Source organism: Drosophila santomea, chromosome 2L (genome assembly GCF_016746245.2).
Source record: "Drosophila santomea strain STO CAGO 1482 chromosome 2L, Prin_Dsan_1.1, whole genome shotgun sequence".
In the NCBI taxonomy this organism is placed as follows: Eukaryota; Metazoa; Arthropoda; class Insecta; order Diptera; family Drosophilidae; genus Drosophila; species Drosophila santomea.
Window position 1 is genome coordinate 13,734,570 of NC_053016.2, and position 18,388 is coordinate 13,752,957.

At 43.3% G+C, this 18,388-nt stretch overlaps 1 protein-coding gene across 6 annotated transcripts in view; it reads left to right on the top strand.

Moving 5' to 3' along the window:
- LOC120449057 (lachesin) overlaps positions 1-18,138 on the top strand; it is a 47,517-nt gene extending 29,379 nt beyond the window's left edge. For 3 of the 6 annotated variants that reach the window (XM_039631392.2, XM_044005830.1, XM_044005832.1), the window contains 7 exons: positions 1,020-1,178; positions 2,239-2,367; positions 3,201-3,335; positions 4,803-4,952; positions 5,428-5,511; positions 5,567-5,842; positions 17,942-18,138. In XM_039631392.2, coding sequence (XP_039487326.2) covers positions 1,020-1,178; positions 2,239-2,367; positions 3,201-3,335; positions 4,803-4,952; positions 5,428-5,511; positions 5,567-5,842; positions 17,942-18,138 — 1,130 coding nt within the window. Of the gene's footprint in view, positions 1-1,019; positions 1,179-1,951; positions 2,048-2,238; positions 2,368-3,200; positions 3,336-4,802; positions 4,953-5,427; positions 5,512-5,566; positions 5,843-17,941 lie in introns of those variants that run through there. The other 3 variants (XM_044005837.1, XM_044005833.1, XM_044005831.1) reach the window with 3 other exon arrangements.
- Positions 18,139-18,388: the final 250 nt, after the last annotated feature.

Consider the following 18,388-nt stretch of genomic DNA (forward strand, 5'->3'; position numbering starts at 1 on the left):
AGTCGAGGCTATTAAGGGAAAAGTCAACACAGGAAAAAAGCAGCTGGAGCTGTAGTGAAGCCCACATTCAATTTGTAGGACAGGACGTATACGGATGTACAGATGTGTGTGTGCCGGGTGAAAAGTCAAAGTACTTTTTTTAAAACATGCACATCATTGTTGGCATGAAGTCTTTGAAGCTTCGAAGTCGCATTGTGTGTGACTCATAACTTGGCTAAAATTGAAACGTGCGACGACGTTGCAAATCAAATTCAATAAAAGGGAAAATCAAGTGCTGTTAATAGAGCCAATCATGCCGAAATCTAATTATATTTTGGCCAAATGTTACAGGTAGAATAACTAGACTGTGCCGAAAATGGTGCATTTATATTTCCTGAAATGTATGTCGTCTTTACGCATATAATATATATAATATAATAATATTAAGCAGCATGGTTCCATTAATTTTCTGCCACTAAGTTAACTGCCCTAAATTGTTTCCTTTTTGACAAGTGCAGAATAGCCGGACGTACAATTATAATTAATGGAAGTGCACTGCAAAAGCTGCACACAGACATAAAGCCCTCCAGTAGTACATGGCATGGAAATGCAAAGTATTCAGCAATTGTAGAGTTACCTTTTGCTCGGCCTTGCGTAAAACCTGAAATAAAATATGTTACTAAATTACGGCGTGGTGCGAACACAAAATCGTTGTATTATCTCCAGACTAGTTGCCGCACAGCCATCGCTTTAATTTGAATTCAAAGGCTGGGCAGACAATAAGAACCTAATTTAAGAAGCAGACTCTTAAATAACCGAATGACAATGTGCTCTTTATGTTTCTCTCTTTTCCATGCAAACAACTTTGTCACCGCAAACACAAACTGGCAATGTATCTGATGTATCTGAACCCGCCGCACAATTCACTCGCTGGCCGTCCCACGCTGCGTATGAATAATACGCGCCGCCGCCGCCTGGAAACTTTGTATCTCCGCATACGTGTGCGCACGTGCTCTGGGCCACCACCACCAATGCAACAGTGCCCCCCGACATACTGGACTACCCGACCAGCACCGATATGGTAATACGTGAGGGCTCCAACGTAACCCTCAAGTGTGCCGCCACGGGATCGCCAACTCCGACGATAACCTGGCGACGCGAAGGTGGCGAGCTGATACCGCTGCCAAATGGCGCTGAGGGTGAGTTGTTGCAAGTTCCGAGCTGCGAGTTCCCAGTTGCGAGTTGCATGTTTCCGCAGCATTAAGTTTCATTACAAAACATTTTAAAGTTACTTTCCTCTGTGCGGTAATTAACTCGAGTGTGTTGAAGCTGCTCGAACTGTAACAAATCGGAGCACCATAATTTACGTTATTGAGGTTGTTGCAAGTAAAACGATTTGATTGCTTGCCACTTGAGTGAAATTTGGGTTGCCCCTAATAGCTGTAGCTGCTACATGCAGATTAATATGAGATAAGATCAAATTTGATCGACCAGGCGCTACTGTGCTTACAAATTTATTGCCCAAAAATCGAGGAGTTGCAGCAAACAAGATGGATGCAATAGGGAAAAGAATGCATGGGCGAAACTAGCAAACATGTCGACTCCATGCAATTTGAATTTCCCATCTTTGCACTGAAATTGTCAGAAGGATTTCACTTCAGATGAAGTTTTGCTTCTGTCAGAGTAAAGGCTATTCACTGAAGGAAAAACTTGTGTGTAACAGCTAGCAGCCAAAAATATTGGTTCCTTTCACTTGAAATTTATACAAAATGGAGAGAAGGCTTGTGGCTCTAAAAAATATTTAAAAATATCTGATTTCACATATAAATTACATCGGTCAAATTTATAGTTTATTACGAAAGTAAATCCTGTAACTCGAAAAGGGCAGATTGAAAGTGAGCTGCACAACCAAAATTCCTCTGAAGATTTTCTGCTGGTGTGCTGATGTGATTTTCCAAGTTGCATAAGCAATGAGAACGAGATGATTAGCTCCACAAGACTCCGTGTGTGTGTGTTTGTGTATTCGAATATGCAGATTTTCCTCCAGCAAAGGGGCATTCCCTTGTGAGTGAGTGTGAAACTCGATGCCGTAGACATTCCGGCTTATAAGCAATATGGCATAGAAAAGTGATTGCCACCACACAGTAGAAATGCCAATCGGTGTGCCTGATATTAATCGCGCGCTATCGCTTTCACAGCCCTTTATATATATCTATCTATCTATCTTTCTATGTTGATATATTACATCTCCATCCACAGCCGTCGCCTACAACGGATCCTTCCTGACCATCGCCAAAGTGAACCGCCTGAACATGGGCGCCTATCTCTGCATCGCCTCCAATGGCATTCCGCCAACAGTCAGCAAGCGTGTGATGCTCATTGTGCACTGTGAGTATTTGGGGCGGGGCGGGCCCATCAATTTTAGCATATTTAAATATTTATAGTTCTGCGCCAGGCTCTGGCACCGCATCCTGCAGGGTGGTGGGTAGCAGGGTGCTCCAGACGAGACCGCAGTGGAAAACAGCAGACACAGTCACAGACGACCACCAGTGCCACTGCCACTGCGACACACACAAAGTCGCACTCGAAATCTTGCCATGCTAAATATGCCCTGCATTTTAATTTTCCCAGGGTGGTGGCGAAGGGGGGGAGGCGACTGGAAAATGCTGTATACTTTTTAGGTGCCAGCATAAAGCAAATAATTAAGTGTGTGCTCAGCACCCCGCACCCCGCACCCCACACTCCATGCTCCACGCAGCTAGTTAGCATTTTCAGGGCACTTTGCCCGGCTCCTTCTCGCTAATTAAATAAAAATGAAAATTGCTTAACAATTTGTTAGGTAAGTTCACGGCGCATATTTAAGCCGGACCGCCGCAGAAGTTCTTGCTAAAAAATCCTCTTCGTTTAGTCAACCACAATTCGGTTCGGTTCGGTCCGTTTCCGTATATATTGCAAAAGAATTCTTTTTGTGGCTTTGCTATAAAATTAAAAAGCAATTAGTTGGAAACAATAAATGGCAACCGCAGCGAGCAGCCAAACGGGAGCATAAAGCACTAGAAAAACAATAACGATAACGAACGGAATTTCTCTATAAATGGGAATTCTTTGTTCCGCCGCCCCCATTCACCTGGAATCGCTCGAAACATTCCACACCTGACGCAACACTCCGGCCCACATATTTCCCCATCAGCATTGAACCCCCTTCTCTGCTCTGCTTTCAGTTCCGCCCATGATTTGGATACAAAATCAATTAGTCGGCGCTGCCCTTACGCAGAACATAACCCTGGAATGCCAGTCGGAGGCGTATCCCAAGTCCATCAACTATTGGATGAAGAACGACACGATTATTGTGCCAGGTAAGTGATTCGATGTATGTGAAACTAGGGAAGGGGATCAGGTGTTTTGGTGAAATAATGAAAGTGTGCAACAATGTAATTAGAATCTAAAAGTTCAAGCCACGGATTCTAAAGTGTGGTAGTATAATATTACTTTCAAGCTTAATTGAATGGGAAAACTGCAACTAAATGTAAGTGCACTGCTTGAAGCAGCCGTTTCCACATCCCTAATATACAGATATTAGTGCGGTAGCCTTCTGCACCGAAGGCATCTTATTTCCAGTTCAATTTCAATAGTTTGTAGCTGCTCCTGGCTGGCCAAGCTCTTTATCTAGTACGTGCAATTTAATTTTCTAAGGGCCTTTAACGATGGATGGGGTCCATCTCTTCATTTAACCTCTTCAACTCTCCCACTCATCTTCACTGCGAAATGAACTGAGTGCGATGACAAAAAACGCTGTGGAGTCAAAGTAAAAAAGCGATGGAAAAAATATACATTCAGACGAACACTCGAATCCGCGGTCGCTGAATAACTGCACTGGTGGACCCCACGTTCCACTTAACCCCCGACTGCCCGCAATGGACTGGACAGGAAAAGGCATCGTCATAGTCATCGGCATGGAGGCCGGCGGAAAAAGTCACAGACATGCAGTCGCGGAACGCTTTCCTTTTTTCTCCCCAGTTATTTTCAAGTTGGTTTTTGCCAGCGGAGAAAATGGGAAAAAGTGATTGAAAATGACCTCAAGTCAGAAGCAGTTGCCGACCGTCGCTGGATTTTAATGGAGTTTTGTGTTTTAGTTCTGAGATAGTCAGTGGATCCATCGAGTGCTTAAAGAGCCATCTTATTATCCGGTTAAAATGCCCCAGAATGGTATGGGCACCACCCAATCACTCGTAACTCGTAACCGAAACCCAATTATTTCTAATCAAGAATGGGTACGAAATCTAAATCTTTGCTGGGCCATCACAATGGTATTTGCTGAAGTAATCAGTCGCCTAGCCGGCATGCATAACAATTACCGAACCTGTACAAAATGTAATGCTCGGCTTAGTGCTACTAAATCTAACCGACATCAAACGTAAATCAAAACCTGCATGACAAACAAAAACGGGACAGGCCAGGCAACAATACCGAACCGAGAAACAACCGACTTGTTTTTGTATAAATTAAAACGAGCCATTTGACAGGGGCAGCAGGGTCCTAAAAGCCAGCGAGGATGCCAGAATGGCAGGACCAACTTAGGTCTCGCTCAGTTGGACTCATTTGAGCTGAGCTAAGCCGACCTGAGTTGAGCTGGGGCGAATGCAAAAGTTCTTTTCTTACTAAGTTAAATTACTTTGACAAGAGGCTGTGAAGGAGGGCAGAGGCAGAAAGTTCAGTTCAGTTCGGTTGAGTTTACTTCGAAAAGGGGTCAAAGTGCACTGTGGTTTCGGGGGCGGCTTCAATAACCCCTTTCACACCACCTAACTGCCAAGCTTCTCTTTCAGGTGAGCGCTTTGTGCCGGAAACCTTTGAATCGGGCTACAAAATAACCATGCGCCTGACCATCTACGAGGTGGACATCCAGGACTTCGGTGCGTATCGATGTGTGGCCAAAAACTCCCTGGGCGACACTGACGGCGCTATCAAACTGTACCGTAAGTATTGGCCTAAGTAACAGTAATAATAGCAAGAATATGTTCGGCAGGGGCCGATAACAATAACCATAACCGCAGGCCCAATAAACAATGGCCATAAGTCAGGGCGCCCCTGGCAATTAGGCGCAAAACTATTTGCCCGGCCCAAGCCTTTAATTAATTTAAGTCAATGACTCTGCGTGAGCCGACAGCCATGTGCGTTTGCCCGATACATTCCCCCAAAACAAAGGGTCAGTCGGAGTTCGAAGGTGACCATGTCCCCCAGTGTCAGTGATTGATTTACGAGCATCAGGCTATTCGGGGTTACAGTCGGTGGAGAAAATCAAAGATATGGAAAGGGCTGCATGTGCTACCTAGACATACTTTTAAAGTCAGTTGAAAGGTGTTTTCTTAGATACTCATCTTCAGTAAATAATCTTATTAAACAGCTAGTTTACAAGTTGATTAGCTAAATGGGTCTTATTTTCCGCCACAGATATTCCGCAGACCACCACGATGACGACCATGGCTCCGACGGTATCGATCAACACGGTGCCCGTGGTGCTCGTGAAGTACAAAGGTGAGTACTCCCGACTTGGTAGACCCCAACCCAGCTGACATATACGTAATCGCAGAACAACGATATGGCAGCAGCCAGAACAGCAACACCAATCCGTACAACTTCAATCCCGGCAACGGTCAACAGAACACGAAGCTGCAGCGCGGCAAGTCCAACAACAAGGGTTCGGATCAGTCCTCCTCCGGACTGAACAACATGTTCGTGGGCGCCACGTCCAGTCTGTGGAACTCGCAGGATCACCACTCGTCCTCCTCCTCCTCCTCCGCGTCCTCGCGAGGAAGGGATCATCACCAGCAGCAGCAACACCACCAGCAGCAGCAACAAAACCACGGTGAGTTGGAGAAGGAGAAGTCCTTGGTAGAAACTGCGGGGAATCAGCCTGCTGCTAAGCCACTTGGAGATGGCAATTGATGGAAAATCCTTCCCTGGGGACGCCGTAGCACACCATAAATATTTCGCCATTTATTTTATGCTTATGACAAATCATAACGACTTTAGCCGCTTGGCTTAAGGGTCTCTGGCATGTCGTTGTCGCCACTTGTTAGGTATAGATACTTTTGGCTCGAGCTGCCACAGAAGTTTGCCAGGGAAGGAAAGGGTTGACTAAGGGATACCCTTTACTTTGATGTGGGATATATTCAAAACACAAGCTTGCTTTTGAATAACTTGCTTGAATGTTCTAATAGTAGAAATATTACCAGATTACTAAATGTATTTTTTAAGTAGAAGCTATATTTATTTGTATATGCGACTATACCGCTGCTCCAGTTGCGTAAGCGTATAAATATTTGGCCAACTCGTAGGAAAGTATGTTTTTGTATCCCTCCCCCTGCTGTCCGTTGGTATATATTCTTTTTTTGGCGCGTTTTTGGGGGAAAAATATGACTTTGTAGCATGCAATGGAAAGGTTTTCGGGGATCTCTTCTTGCTGAGTTGACAATGTGTCGGCTATAATGTGCTGCTAATGCGGACCATCGTAATGTACAATCACAATAAATAATAATGGGCTTTCTGCTAGCATTTGTTCCCACCAAAAGTGAGAGAGATATCCAGCCCGAGGTGCCAATGGAACTATCGAATTGCTGGCTTAAAGCACGAGTCGAAGTCTCCTTGGAGCAGCTGCCAATCGATAAGCATAAAGTTTTACACTTGCCTTCCGATTTCCTGCATTTCCCGCATTTCCCGCATTTCCCGATTCTCCCACATTTTCCCGATCGCAAAATTGGCGACAATGCTACCCCCCTCTCTTTCGACCACTCCGCAAGGACGAACGCATAAAACTTTACAGGCCCTTTGCTGCGATGTGGAATTTTCTGCATACGCGCTTGACTAAAAATAAAATGCACTCGACAAAATCAAATCGAACAAATTGAATATGAGAGTGGGGCACTGCAGGGGGTGGTGCAGGGGGTGGGGGGTTTTCTACAAAAAGCGCAATATAAAAATAGCAGACAAATTGCACACAAGGCGTCAAAGCGGCAGAGCTGCCCCTGCCCCTTACCCCTGCCCCAAAACTTATTCCGCCGTTTTTGGCAAACGCCAGCAAAAATGTTGCATCCCTCGCAGGATGGCCGTCCACTCGGAAGGGGGTGTGGGGCAAAGGGGGGTTGCCATTGTGGAATGGAACGCAGGGGGTGCCAGGGTAAATGGGACCCATGGATGCGGGTGCTACAATGACGACAACTTCCAAGCGCTGCATGCAACGTCGTAAGCGCTGCGTTTACAGTTAGATTTATTACCTGCTAGATGTTGCACATATCGTGCCAGTAGGTGGTATACTACCCCTTTTTTGGGGGCAGTTAAAGTGGGAGTAGAAGTGGCAGTGGGAGTGGGTGTGGCTTGTTCGCTTATCGTTGCCGCGTTTTGCATATGTCGCGACTGTTTTTGCCCATCCGCTGACACTTTAAGGCGGAACAAGCCAGCGACAAGCGAAGTTTTCATGACCACACGCCCCTCGATTTGCGGGTACACGAAGTGGGCGAAAGTGCTGCTATCATAGGGGATTTTTCGGACTCAGATACTTTCAGCAGCACCTCCATGCTCCACTGTCACTTCAATTCACAACATGGCCTTATAATTGCCCATGTGCTCGATTTCTGCTCAAGGATTCACAGCTGAGATGCGAAGTTAGTCGCAGGGAATGGCAATTGGAAAGCAAATAACATACACACCACAAACATTTGACTACAAATTCAATGGTCACCGGATGAGTTCAGTTCATCCTGCGTCCAGATGTGCCGACGGCCATCCGCACGTCAATTAAATTCAATTTCCAATTATCACTGGAGTCGAATGCTCCACTGTCCGCCCAGTCAGCGCTTAGTTGTTAGTGGGCCAGAGGCCACAAAATCGGTGTGCCCATTAAGTGCTGCAGATGCTCTCGGCTCGCCACTTAAACTGTCATTAAAGTGTTGCAATCAACCACAGGAGCTGCGCTGCTTGCTACGTTGTCGCTGTCATATTTAATTTGTGCGACCAACAGCCAAACAATATGCCACAAATTACAAGGAAATGCAATAAAAGAAAATTGCACTGCTCCAGCCAGGGAGTTCACATGCGAAATCCCTGCCTGCACTCGGAATGGAAACTCGGAGCTCGCAGCTCGGACCTTGGAGCTCGAAACTCGGACCTCGGATGGATGATTACTTCAGCATTCAGTGTCTGGCAATAATTTGCCTATAATTTCAGCCAAGTGAGAAACGCTGAATTAAATGAAATGCAACAGACAGCCAGACTCCGAATGGCCATCGCGTGCAACGCGTTTTTATGGATGCAACAGCCTTTCGGCTAGCAAGTTGGGCACGACAGGGGGGGTGGGGGGTTGTTGTGCTGCACAATAAATATAACGCGTGGCAGGAGCAAGTGCGTCTCAAGTGCAGAGTGCAAGCGGCGCTTTTCCTAGTTCCGCTCGAGTGCAGCAGCCGCGGAAATCGAGGTGTGAAAACCGCTTCTAAATGGGGTTCAAGTCGAAATATACCATTAATAACATGAACGAACGCTGCAGTCGACTGCCTCGACTAGCAGATACCCAGTACTCAGGCCAAGGAGTTCTAGGGAAATGCAGATAATCAATCAGCAAAGCGACTTTTTCCTAGATTGCACACAAGATTTATCGCGTATAATTATTATTCATTTGAAATAAATAATTTTTGTGAGATTTTTAACCTTTATGGAATATGCACAGCCTTTCATTTTACGAGGTATTAAAATCTCTTGTAATAAGGAGTTGCTAATCAGAAAAGTTTTACATTGACACTTGCCGTGCTGACTTCTAGATTATGGTGGTTTCATCAGGGTTATTTGTGCGCTCTTAAGCCAGTTAAACTTTAGTTGTAGTTATATTCACATTAATGCTCACACTTTCACTAAAAGTGTGTGTGTGTATCAAGAGCAGACGCAGTGTAAATCTATTAGTCCAGTTGCTCCCCGCGGATCGTCCGGGAATTATGCAAAGATGAGTTAAAGTTCCTAGTAGTTTCAAGAGTGCTCCGTTGAGCCAAATCGTTATACTCCGGCAAACAGGACTTTCTTTGCTTTGCTCGCCATCCTGGCACCCGCCCCCCTCCCATCCCTCGAACCGTTTGGGTCTAAGCTCTTTAAAGACACCGTTGGGACTTTCCCAAGCACCAACCCCCTATCCATCCCCAACCCCCAGCCTGCCCCCATAAACACATGCTCAAACGTCAATAAAAATCAGCCACACACACACTCACACAAACACATGCACAAACAAGGACACGATGCGTGTTGGTGTTGCCGGCGTTCACACATGGAAATGTTTGCAGACGCCAGCAAAATAACCAAGGCAACACCAGCCAGGAATGGGGCAGCGCAAAGGAGTTTTGTGGAAAGCTGCTTATGGAGAAATAAAAAAAAAATAACAAAAAAACTCAGAGACACACCAACACTAACACTAACACTAACACCAACACCAACGGACGAACACAGACATCGACAGACAAATACATTGGCAGCCCGGTGCAAAGCAATTTGCGCATTTCCGTTATAAAAATAAAAGGGTTCTCGTTAAAAACAATTCGCAAAGTCCCTGGATGGACCAAAAATGAAGGACCAGCCGTCGGGCCATATTTCATAGTTATGACAAAGTTCGTTCATTTCAATGAAGTTCGACTGCGCCGATTACGGTGCGAGGACCAAAAGGACCTCGTTGCCAGCATATGCGACTGCCTCTTGATTTAAATACTTTATTTGTCCATTGAAAAGATAGTTATATAAGTTAATAATTACAGTTATCGATTTGATTTTGAAGATCGCAAGCGACCGTTTATTGCAATTTATCATTTGAAACTAAATCTAGCGTACAAAATGTTTCCCTAAGTCCCTAGCAATCAAGTGAAGTCGTCGGCAGCGGCGCAGCAGGCGTCGGCCGCGGCGCAGCGCAGAAGTGTCGATGTCGCGCTTAACCGTTCGTTGGCGTTGATGGCAGCGGAGACTATGTGGAACCACAAGATGTTAGGGAATCAATTGCAGGGCAATAACTCCTCCCCTCTTAATTGACGCTTGTCCTCGAGCGGTCATCATAAGGATGGGATGTTTTTGAGTCGCATCGTTGGTGGGGTGATTCGTGGTAGTTTGGGCACAGCATTAATGGTTTGAATGCCAGGTGTTGATTGTTGCGTGCGTTCGAGGTTTGTGCAACTCGGATGTGTTCTGCATTGACAACTTGATTGCTTCTATTAAAATTCTGGTTTTTACTAAATTACTAATGAATTTATATCTACATATTTTTAGACCATTGGAACCTTTGCAGAAGGCATTGATTCCGTACATTTCGTCTTTAATTGGTAAATTTTATTATTATTCAAATTAAATTATTATTTATTTATTATTATTAGTTTCCTTTACTGATCATGTTTTAAAATATAAGAAATAAGGAATTAACTGATTCAATATGGAGATTTCAATGGCATTCAAATTGTAGTTCCGTTGTGTAAAGCGAGAACGTGTGAAAGTTTTAACATTTATTTGACCGTCAAGGCAGAAATCGGTATATTGTTTTCAAGTAGGCTACTGGTCTCATTCAATTTAAACTCGCTCCGCAGAAACGCATTCACAACGCAATCTCTTCTTTCACGAGCCCAATCTAATTCTGCAAACCTATGGCCAACTCGTCTGTCAAAGTCGAATCGTTTCAAATTTAATTCTCGTGGTTACGTTAATCAGTACGTTTAATGTTTCTATGTTCTACTTGTCTATCGATGTGGCCACAGTAATTATTCTGAAGCAATCATGATCTTATGTTACTTTTATGTACTAATTTCCCTGATTCTGTTAATATTGTGGTACTTCGGTCTTCCTTAACTAGTTCCTTCCTAAATCTACTTGATAACTTAGAACCTAATCTTGTATTAACCCTAACGAAAATTTCTTGCCCTTTGATATAGGTCTTTATGGGCTTTCTTGTCCGGTTGTGGTATTCTATGTCGGTTTCCTGTTTTTGCCTAAGTCGGTCTATATTGTCCAGTCTAGCTTGTTCATATTTTTCTGGAGCTACGGTAGCTATCCTGCCGAAGAACACCTCTAGAGGTCGTTTTTTTGTGACAGAATGGACAGTGTAGTTATATTCATAGATGGCCCTATCGAGAAGTTCCTCGAAGCCCCTATGTGTTCCATCTCCTTTCAAACATCTCATTATTTCAGAGAGTGTGGAGTGAAATCTTTCTATCTGTCCATTTACTGTACTCTTATACGGAGGTGCTTTGTAGAGCTCAATACCCAGCTGGTCTGTCAACATGAATTTGATAGAGGCTGAGTTGAGGGACTTTTCATTGTCCATTACTATTAATTTAGGCACTCCATAATAAAACACGATATCTCTTAGGGCTTTCCTAATGTCTTCTACAGCTTTGGATTTGATAACTCTTCCCATGGCCAGTTTGGAAAATTTATCAATCGCCGTGAGCACCAGATGTCGTTCTGTCGAGTAGATGTCAATATGAATAATTTGTCCGGGGTATTCTGGCAAGGGAGTTTGTCTTATTTCTGGATGCGTGGGATGTCTGTCATATTTAGCAGTCTTACACACCAAACACTGATTCACGATAGCCGAAACTTTTTTCCTCATTTTAGGAAAGTATACTCTTTCGGACAACTGAGCTTTATTTTCCACAGCATTTCTGTGTGCTCTGTTATGTGTCCTAAGTATTTCTTCCTCTTGTTCGGCTTCGTTAACAAGGTCTTTGACTTTGCTTTGGCAGAATCTAATCTTGAAACCCTGAAAATGGATGGGGTAGAGAATTTGAATTTTCCCCATTACATCCTCGGATGTGAAAATTCCATTAATCACGGATGGGTTAAGATATTCTTTCAAATCTGACAAGAGACTATCGGGTGTGAACAAGTTGCGATCTACTAAATGCCTTTGAAATGTCGGGAATGGAATGCTAAATGAGTAGTTCTCTGACTCGGACTCCCTGAAGAAAATTTGATTCTTGAATGCGTTTATCGGGGCTTCAACGCTAGGTATCAGCCCATGGCTCGAACTGTCAGAGCTGTGCATTGTTGAGGCTACTGTGTTAATTTGTTCGACTGTCGGTCCTCTGGACAGAGCGTCGGCTACAGTATTTTCTCTGCCTGGCTTGTAGAAAATTTCGTAGTCATATTCCTCAAGGTATGCTTTCCATCTCTTAATCCTCGCATTTCCATTCCAACTACTGAGAGAATGGGTCAAAGGCTGATGGTCAGTAAAGATTTTCACCTTTGCTTTACCGTAAAGGTAAATTTTTAGCTTTTTTAGAGCCCAGATAATGGCTAACATTTCCTTCTCATTCGTGGCATAATTTTCTTCCGCCTTCGAGAGTGTTCTCGATAAAAATGAGATGGGTCTGTTCTCTTGTGAAAGAACAGCACCTACTGCGAAATTGGAAGCATCCGTTGTTAGGTGAAATTCTTTCTTAAAGTCCGGGTAGTGGAGTATTACGTCTGGAGAAACCAAGCTGCTCTTCAATTTCTTGAAGGCTTCTATTGCTTCGCGATTAAGGGAGACGGATTTTTTTGACGATAATGTCCTGGAAATTCGACCATCCTCCCCTCTCAAAAGCGAGCTAAGTGGTTTTGCTAACTTAGCGTAGTTAGGAATAAATCGCCTGTAATATCCGGATAATCCCAAGAATGATCTCAGTTCTTTGAGTGTCCTTGGAATTGGAAAGTCTGAGATTGCCTGTACCTTGGTTGGGCTGGTTTCAATGCCCTTGTCGGACACGACGAAGCCTAGGAACTCCACTTTTCTCTTCATGAACTCGCATTTATCCAACTGACATTTCATGTTGGCTTGCTGAAGAGTTCTGAAAATAGTGTCAAGGTTCTGGTAATGTGTTTCATCATCTTTACTAAAGATGATGATGTCGTCAATATAAATGAAACATATCTTACCGATATGTTCGTGAAGAATATCGTCCAGTGCGCGCTGGAAAATTGACGGTGCATTTTTCAGACCGAATGGGAGTCGTGTAAACTCATATTTTCCATTATTGATGGAGAAGGCGGTCTTTTCGATATCAGATTCCTTTAAAAGAATCTGATGAAACCCACTTTTCAGATCGAGCACTGAGAAAATCTTGTTGTCTCCCAATTGGGCCAACACTTCATTAATGTCAGGGATAGGGTATCTGTCCGCTACCGTTACCATGTTAAGTTTTCGATAGTCAATTACCACCCTGTATTTTTTCTTGCCAGAGGAGTCGAGTTTTTTGGTACAATCCACACTGGTGAATTGTAAGGTGACCTTGAGGGTCGAATGATTCCATCGTGTAAAAGTTCGGAAATTTGTTTGTGTACCTCGTCTTTAAGAGACATTGGGTACTGATAGAATTTTGAGTATATTGGCGTATCCGATATAGTTCGGATTGCTGCCCTTACACTTGTTGTGTAGGTTAGTTTTTGATTCGGGTCTGCGAAGAGACCTGGATACGAATCAATTATTTTATTCAATATCATTCTCTGTTCCACCTCTAAGTGTTTTATTCTCGGACTAATTGTGCTAACAGCCTCGAACTGTTTTTCTTTGAGAACAACTCTTTTCCCGTTTTCCAGTGTCATGGTTAGGTTCTTCAAATCAATTTGCGCTCCCATTCCCTTCATTGTGTCTTTGCCAAGTATGGCGTCAAAAGTCTTCAGCGTTGGTAACAAAAAAAATTTTATTTCGAAATCGAAAAGGCTTGCTCTTTTGTAATGCGATATTTTTACATCACCGCCTGGAGTATCAGCTATGTAAGGCTTGTTATTTGGTATCGCGTTCGTCACCAAATTGGGCTGGATGTAATTTTTATTAGAGCCTGTGTCAATCAACACCCTTAAAACCTTTCCACTCCCCACTCTACATTCGAAGTATGGTAGTGAGGAGTCTTCTACTCTAAAAAATGCAACACGTGGTCTCGTTGTTCGCTGTCCAAATTGTCTATTTGTCCATCACAGTATTCATTTAGTGTGCCGTTTATATTGTTCTGGGTTTCATAATCTTGCATCGACCGTTGATAGCCTGTCATGCTTGAACTGGACCCAGTTACTTCAATACTTGGCTGTCTCATGTTCACTGTTTGGATGTTGTAGTTCTTTTGTCGTTTGTTTATGTCCGAGTGTGGTCTATTCATATAATTAATGTTTCGCGTCTGTACACTGCCGTCCACGTCCATTGGTTCTGGTCTTGGTTGTGGTTTGGTCGCAAAGGGACGGGGTGGGGCATTATATTGTTGCCATTGCTGTTGATAGTTTTGTCGGGGTGGAATGAACGGTGCATTACCGAAGTTAGACACGTGTTGCCTTGGCGCCGGGAATGGCTGGCCTAAATATTGTGGAGGTCTCCTCATGGGATGTCGTGGAGGGACCGGTGGAGGCTGTCGATGGCCAAAGGCATTCGACGGCTGAAAATTGCGGGGTGCCGGAATGGGTTTTTCGTTTCCTCTGAAACTCGACTGTTGACCCTTATTCGCCGCATGGTTTGACCTGAAAGTTTGATTTTCAAGTTTAAGGCAATAATGTAAAGCTGAGGGGAGATCAGCTGGCTCTTTTATTGCCAAAAGGCGAGGTAAATCTCCTCGAAGGCCTCTGATAAAAGTATCCAGAGCTTTTTCTCTGTACATTTTTGTAACAAAGTGCTCGGATTCTCGGCTCATTTGCATGCAGCCGACTTTATTTAGAATAAGCGACAGATTTTTGTAGACGTCTTGGTGGAAGTCTTCCACCGACTGCTGGTGGCCTTGAACCAAAGTTGACATTTGGTATTCCAAGGTAGTTATGTCCCGTTTATCTGCGTAATGCAGAGTGAGACATCTCGACATGGCCTTCCAGTCCAGCGGAATGCTGTAGGACTCGAGTGCCACATCAGCACTTCCAACAATTTTATTTCTTATGGTATGAAGTATACCATAATATTTTGGAGTACCCACAAATGGGGTATAAGTCTCCATGATTCTATCAACGCTCTTTTTCCAAGACCCGAATTCTGCTGGATTTCCAGAGAATTCCCTGATCGATTTTACGATATCAGGCACCCTGTCAAAGTCCGCTAAATTATTTCTGTATTCGGGCTCGACGACCTGGTCGCTCACGTCAGTAAAGTCAAGAGTATTGTTGTTCATTTGTTTTATCAATCCAGGTAAAACTTGGGCCACCGTTTGGCCAATTAATGCTGTCAACTGTTCGACACTCATGTCTACGCGATGCTGTTCAGGCGGGTCGTGTCTTTCTGAGGGCACCGGTCTTTCGTTTGAACTAAAAGCTGATGGTCTTATTATATTATTAGGATTTGCCATACTGATTTTTAATTCGGACAACACCTGCACAAAACAAGCCTAAACCAATTTGAACTTAACAAAAGTTGTGGGCAGAAAATATGGAATGCGTGTGTATGTGTTTGCTTATTTATCTTTTGTTTTTGTTTTTTTATTTTTTATTTTTATATTTTTTTTTATTTTTGCATGCAATAAATTTTAGCTCACCGCGGTTATTTTGCTTTGAGAACAGTGTACCAGAAAGGAACAGTAAATAGGAAAATTTTCCTTTCAGAAGATCTCTAGGAACTGGGTTGAAAATATAGTATTAATAATAATATCAATAATAATAATAAAATAATAATAATAATATAATAATAATAATGTAATAATAATAATATAATAATAATAATATAATAATAATAATATAATACTAATAATATAATAATAAAAATATAATAATAATAATAATATTATAATAATAATATAATAATAATAATATACTTAAATTTTTTTTTTTTTTTTTTTTTTTTTTGGTATACTTATGTTTTATTATGGGTGGATGCCTGAATTTCAAATTGCTGATGTTTTTTCCAGTGTACTTTCCAGGTTCTTGTAGTCTCTCTGCCTCCTCTTCGGTTGTTTCAGCTTCAGCTTCTTCGTCGTCAACGTGTTCTTATTCCTGTTCTTTTTGGCGGGCTGCTGCTGCTGCTACGGCTGTGCTGTTGTTGTTCTTTTTTTTTCCTTCTTGTCTGCACTTTGGTTCACGCAGCCGTTCTCTGCCGTTCGTCGTCTTTACCTCTGCCGTTACGTTTTGGGTTGCACTGTTAACTGTTATCCGTGTTGCTCTTCTGTAGTTCCGTTATTCTCGGCGTTCTACTTCTACTTTTCCTTCTCCTTTTCGATGAAATTGCTGTTCTTCGTTTTGCATTTATTTAACATAGAATTGTTGCGGTCACTCCTCCTGGCTGGGTGAATGTTGTCCTTTTTGCCTGGGCTACTGGGGAATCCACGTCAGCACTCCAAAGAAGGTTTTCTGCGGGCTGGCCTGACAGAAACTGTGATCCACCAATGGGCAATGCTATGCCGATAAGTATTTTCCTCTTCCGGAAAATCTGTTTTTTTCTCAAACAATTTTATTTTATAGCCGACCGTGAATTTTGTTTGTTAATAACTCGCGGGAGTTTCTTCGGCACAATTTAACCAACGAATATTTTTTAGCAAAATTTTGATTTTGCTCCGCGACTTAGAATTTTGTCTTTCGTTCGCGTTTATTCGCTGGTCCCTGTTCGGGCGCCAGTTAATAATTACAGTTATCGATTTGATTTTGAAGATCGCAAGCGACCGTTTATTGCAATTTATCATTTGAAACTAAATCTAGCGTACAAAATGTTTCCCTAAGTCCCTAGCAATCAAGTGAAGTCGTCGGCAGCGGCGCAGCAGGCGTCGGCCGCGGCGCAGCGCAGAAGTGTCGATGTCGCGCTTAACCGTTCGTTGGCGTTGATGGCAGCGGAGACTATGTGGAACCACAAGATGTTAGGGAATCAATTGCAGGGCAATAACTTATATGCTAACTAAAGTAGTTTCATAGTTTAATTTAACAAAACTGATAAAGTACTTATATAGAGGCAGTACTTATGCTTATACGAGTATACTTTCAATTTGAATCATAGTTGATTATGTTGAAGATAACAGCGTAACTAAAACTCCTATGACTGTTAAGATATTAGGTGGTGCGTAGGGCCACTCCACACACGTTTTTTAAAGAGTCCCGCAAGCAATTGTTTGCCATCCACCTAATGACCAATGGCCTCACGTCAAAGTCAAACAGAGCCAAATCGAGGGGACAAAAAATGAAGCAAAAAGAGCCCCCACACCATTTGAAGCGGGGCCAAGCCCAACTGGCAAACAAATGTCCAATGAACCAGATTTCCGGGCAAACAAACAGCCGAAAAAGAACGACGACTCGCAAAAAATACAAACTGCACGATAAATTGATGGCAAAAACAATAGCCTGCCGCCCACTCCACAGTTCCCGATCGCCATGTGTCCTGCAGGACACACAGAGTAACCCCATATTTGGAATGCAGGGCGCAAGGGTTTAACGCACTTAAGCAATAAAAATCGAAACAATTTTCGATGCTGCCAAGTGAAATTGAAACAAAATACCAGCAAGGACGAGTGGTGGAGGGCGGCGGGATACTTTCGCTTTTCGCTTTTCCCATTGAGATTGGGTAAAAGGAGCGAGCGAGTATAAGTGAGAATGTAACAAATAAGTGGGGCAGGCGAAGTTGTGTCCCTTTTATATGCAATACTTTCTGCCCTGCCAGTTGACAAACAGTTTGGTTTTGTGTATCCTGTATCCTGTATACTGAGCTCACTCTCCCCCTCCTTCCCTCGTTCGATTCCCTGAAACTGGAGGTCGTTTTATCTCTTTCGCATTGTCGCCTGGTACAAATGGCTGGCCATAAACGCATCCTGGGTCTATTGTTTATGCTCGTTGGCGTGTGGCAAGCGCATAATTGAAAAAGGACATTCAGCTGATGGCATTCGAGTGCCAGCCAAATGAAGGCCGCACCATAAAGTGGCATGTGTCAGTTGATTAAGTCAGCGTAGTAAAAACCAAGAGTCCACAAAAGAACCATAAATATTTCAATCAATCATTGAAATCTCCTCTCCATCTCCTCTCTATCTCCTTCCAGGATCCGATCACGGCGCCTCCTATCGCTCCGATGGCAAGAGTCCGCACCTCACCAAGCACGACGCCAAGTCCTTGACCGACGACCTGGATCGCATGCAGGACCTCAAGGGATGGGCCAGTCGGCTGGCTCCCGTTTCGCCGATCCTGGGACTTTCGATGATACTGGGAATTGGCTTTCTGGGGCCGTGGCCGGGCTAAAAAGTGTACAGAAATGGGCCTATTGATAACCGATGTTAGTCTAACTAAGATAAACTACTTTGTAAGCAATACCCTTATAAATCGCGTTGGTCGAGAAACTATTATTTTTGTGCTATGTGGAAAGTTGCTTACTGTAAAAAGTTGTTGATGTTTAAGGTAAATCTAAAATTTAAGTCGCATTTTGAGCAAACGAGTATAAATTCATGGGAACTGGGATTCGCAACGGAAATACAAAGTATTAGAATAAAAA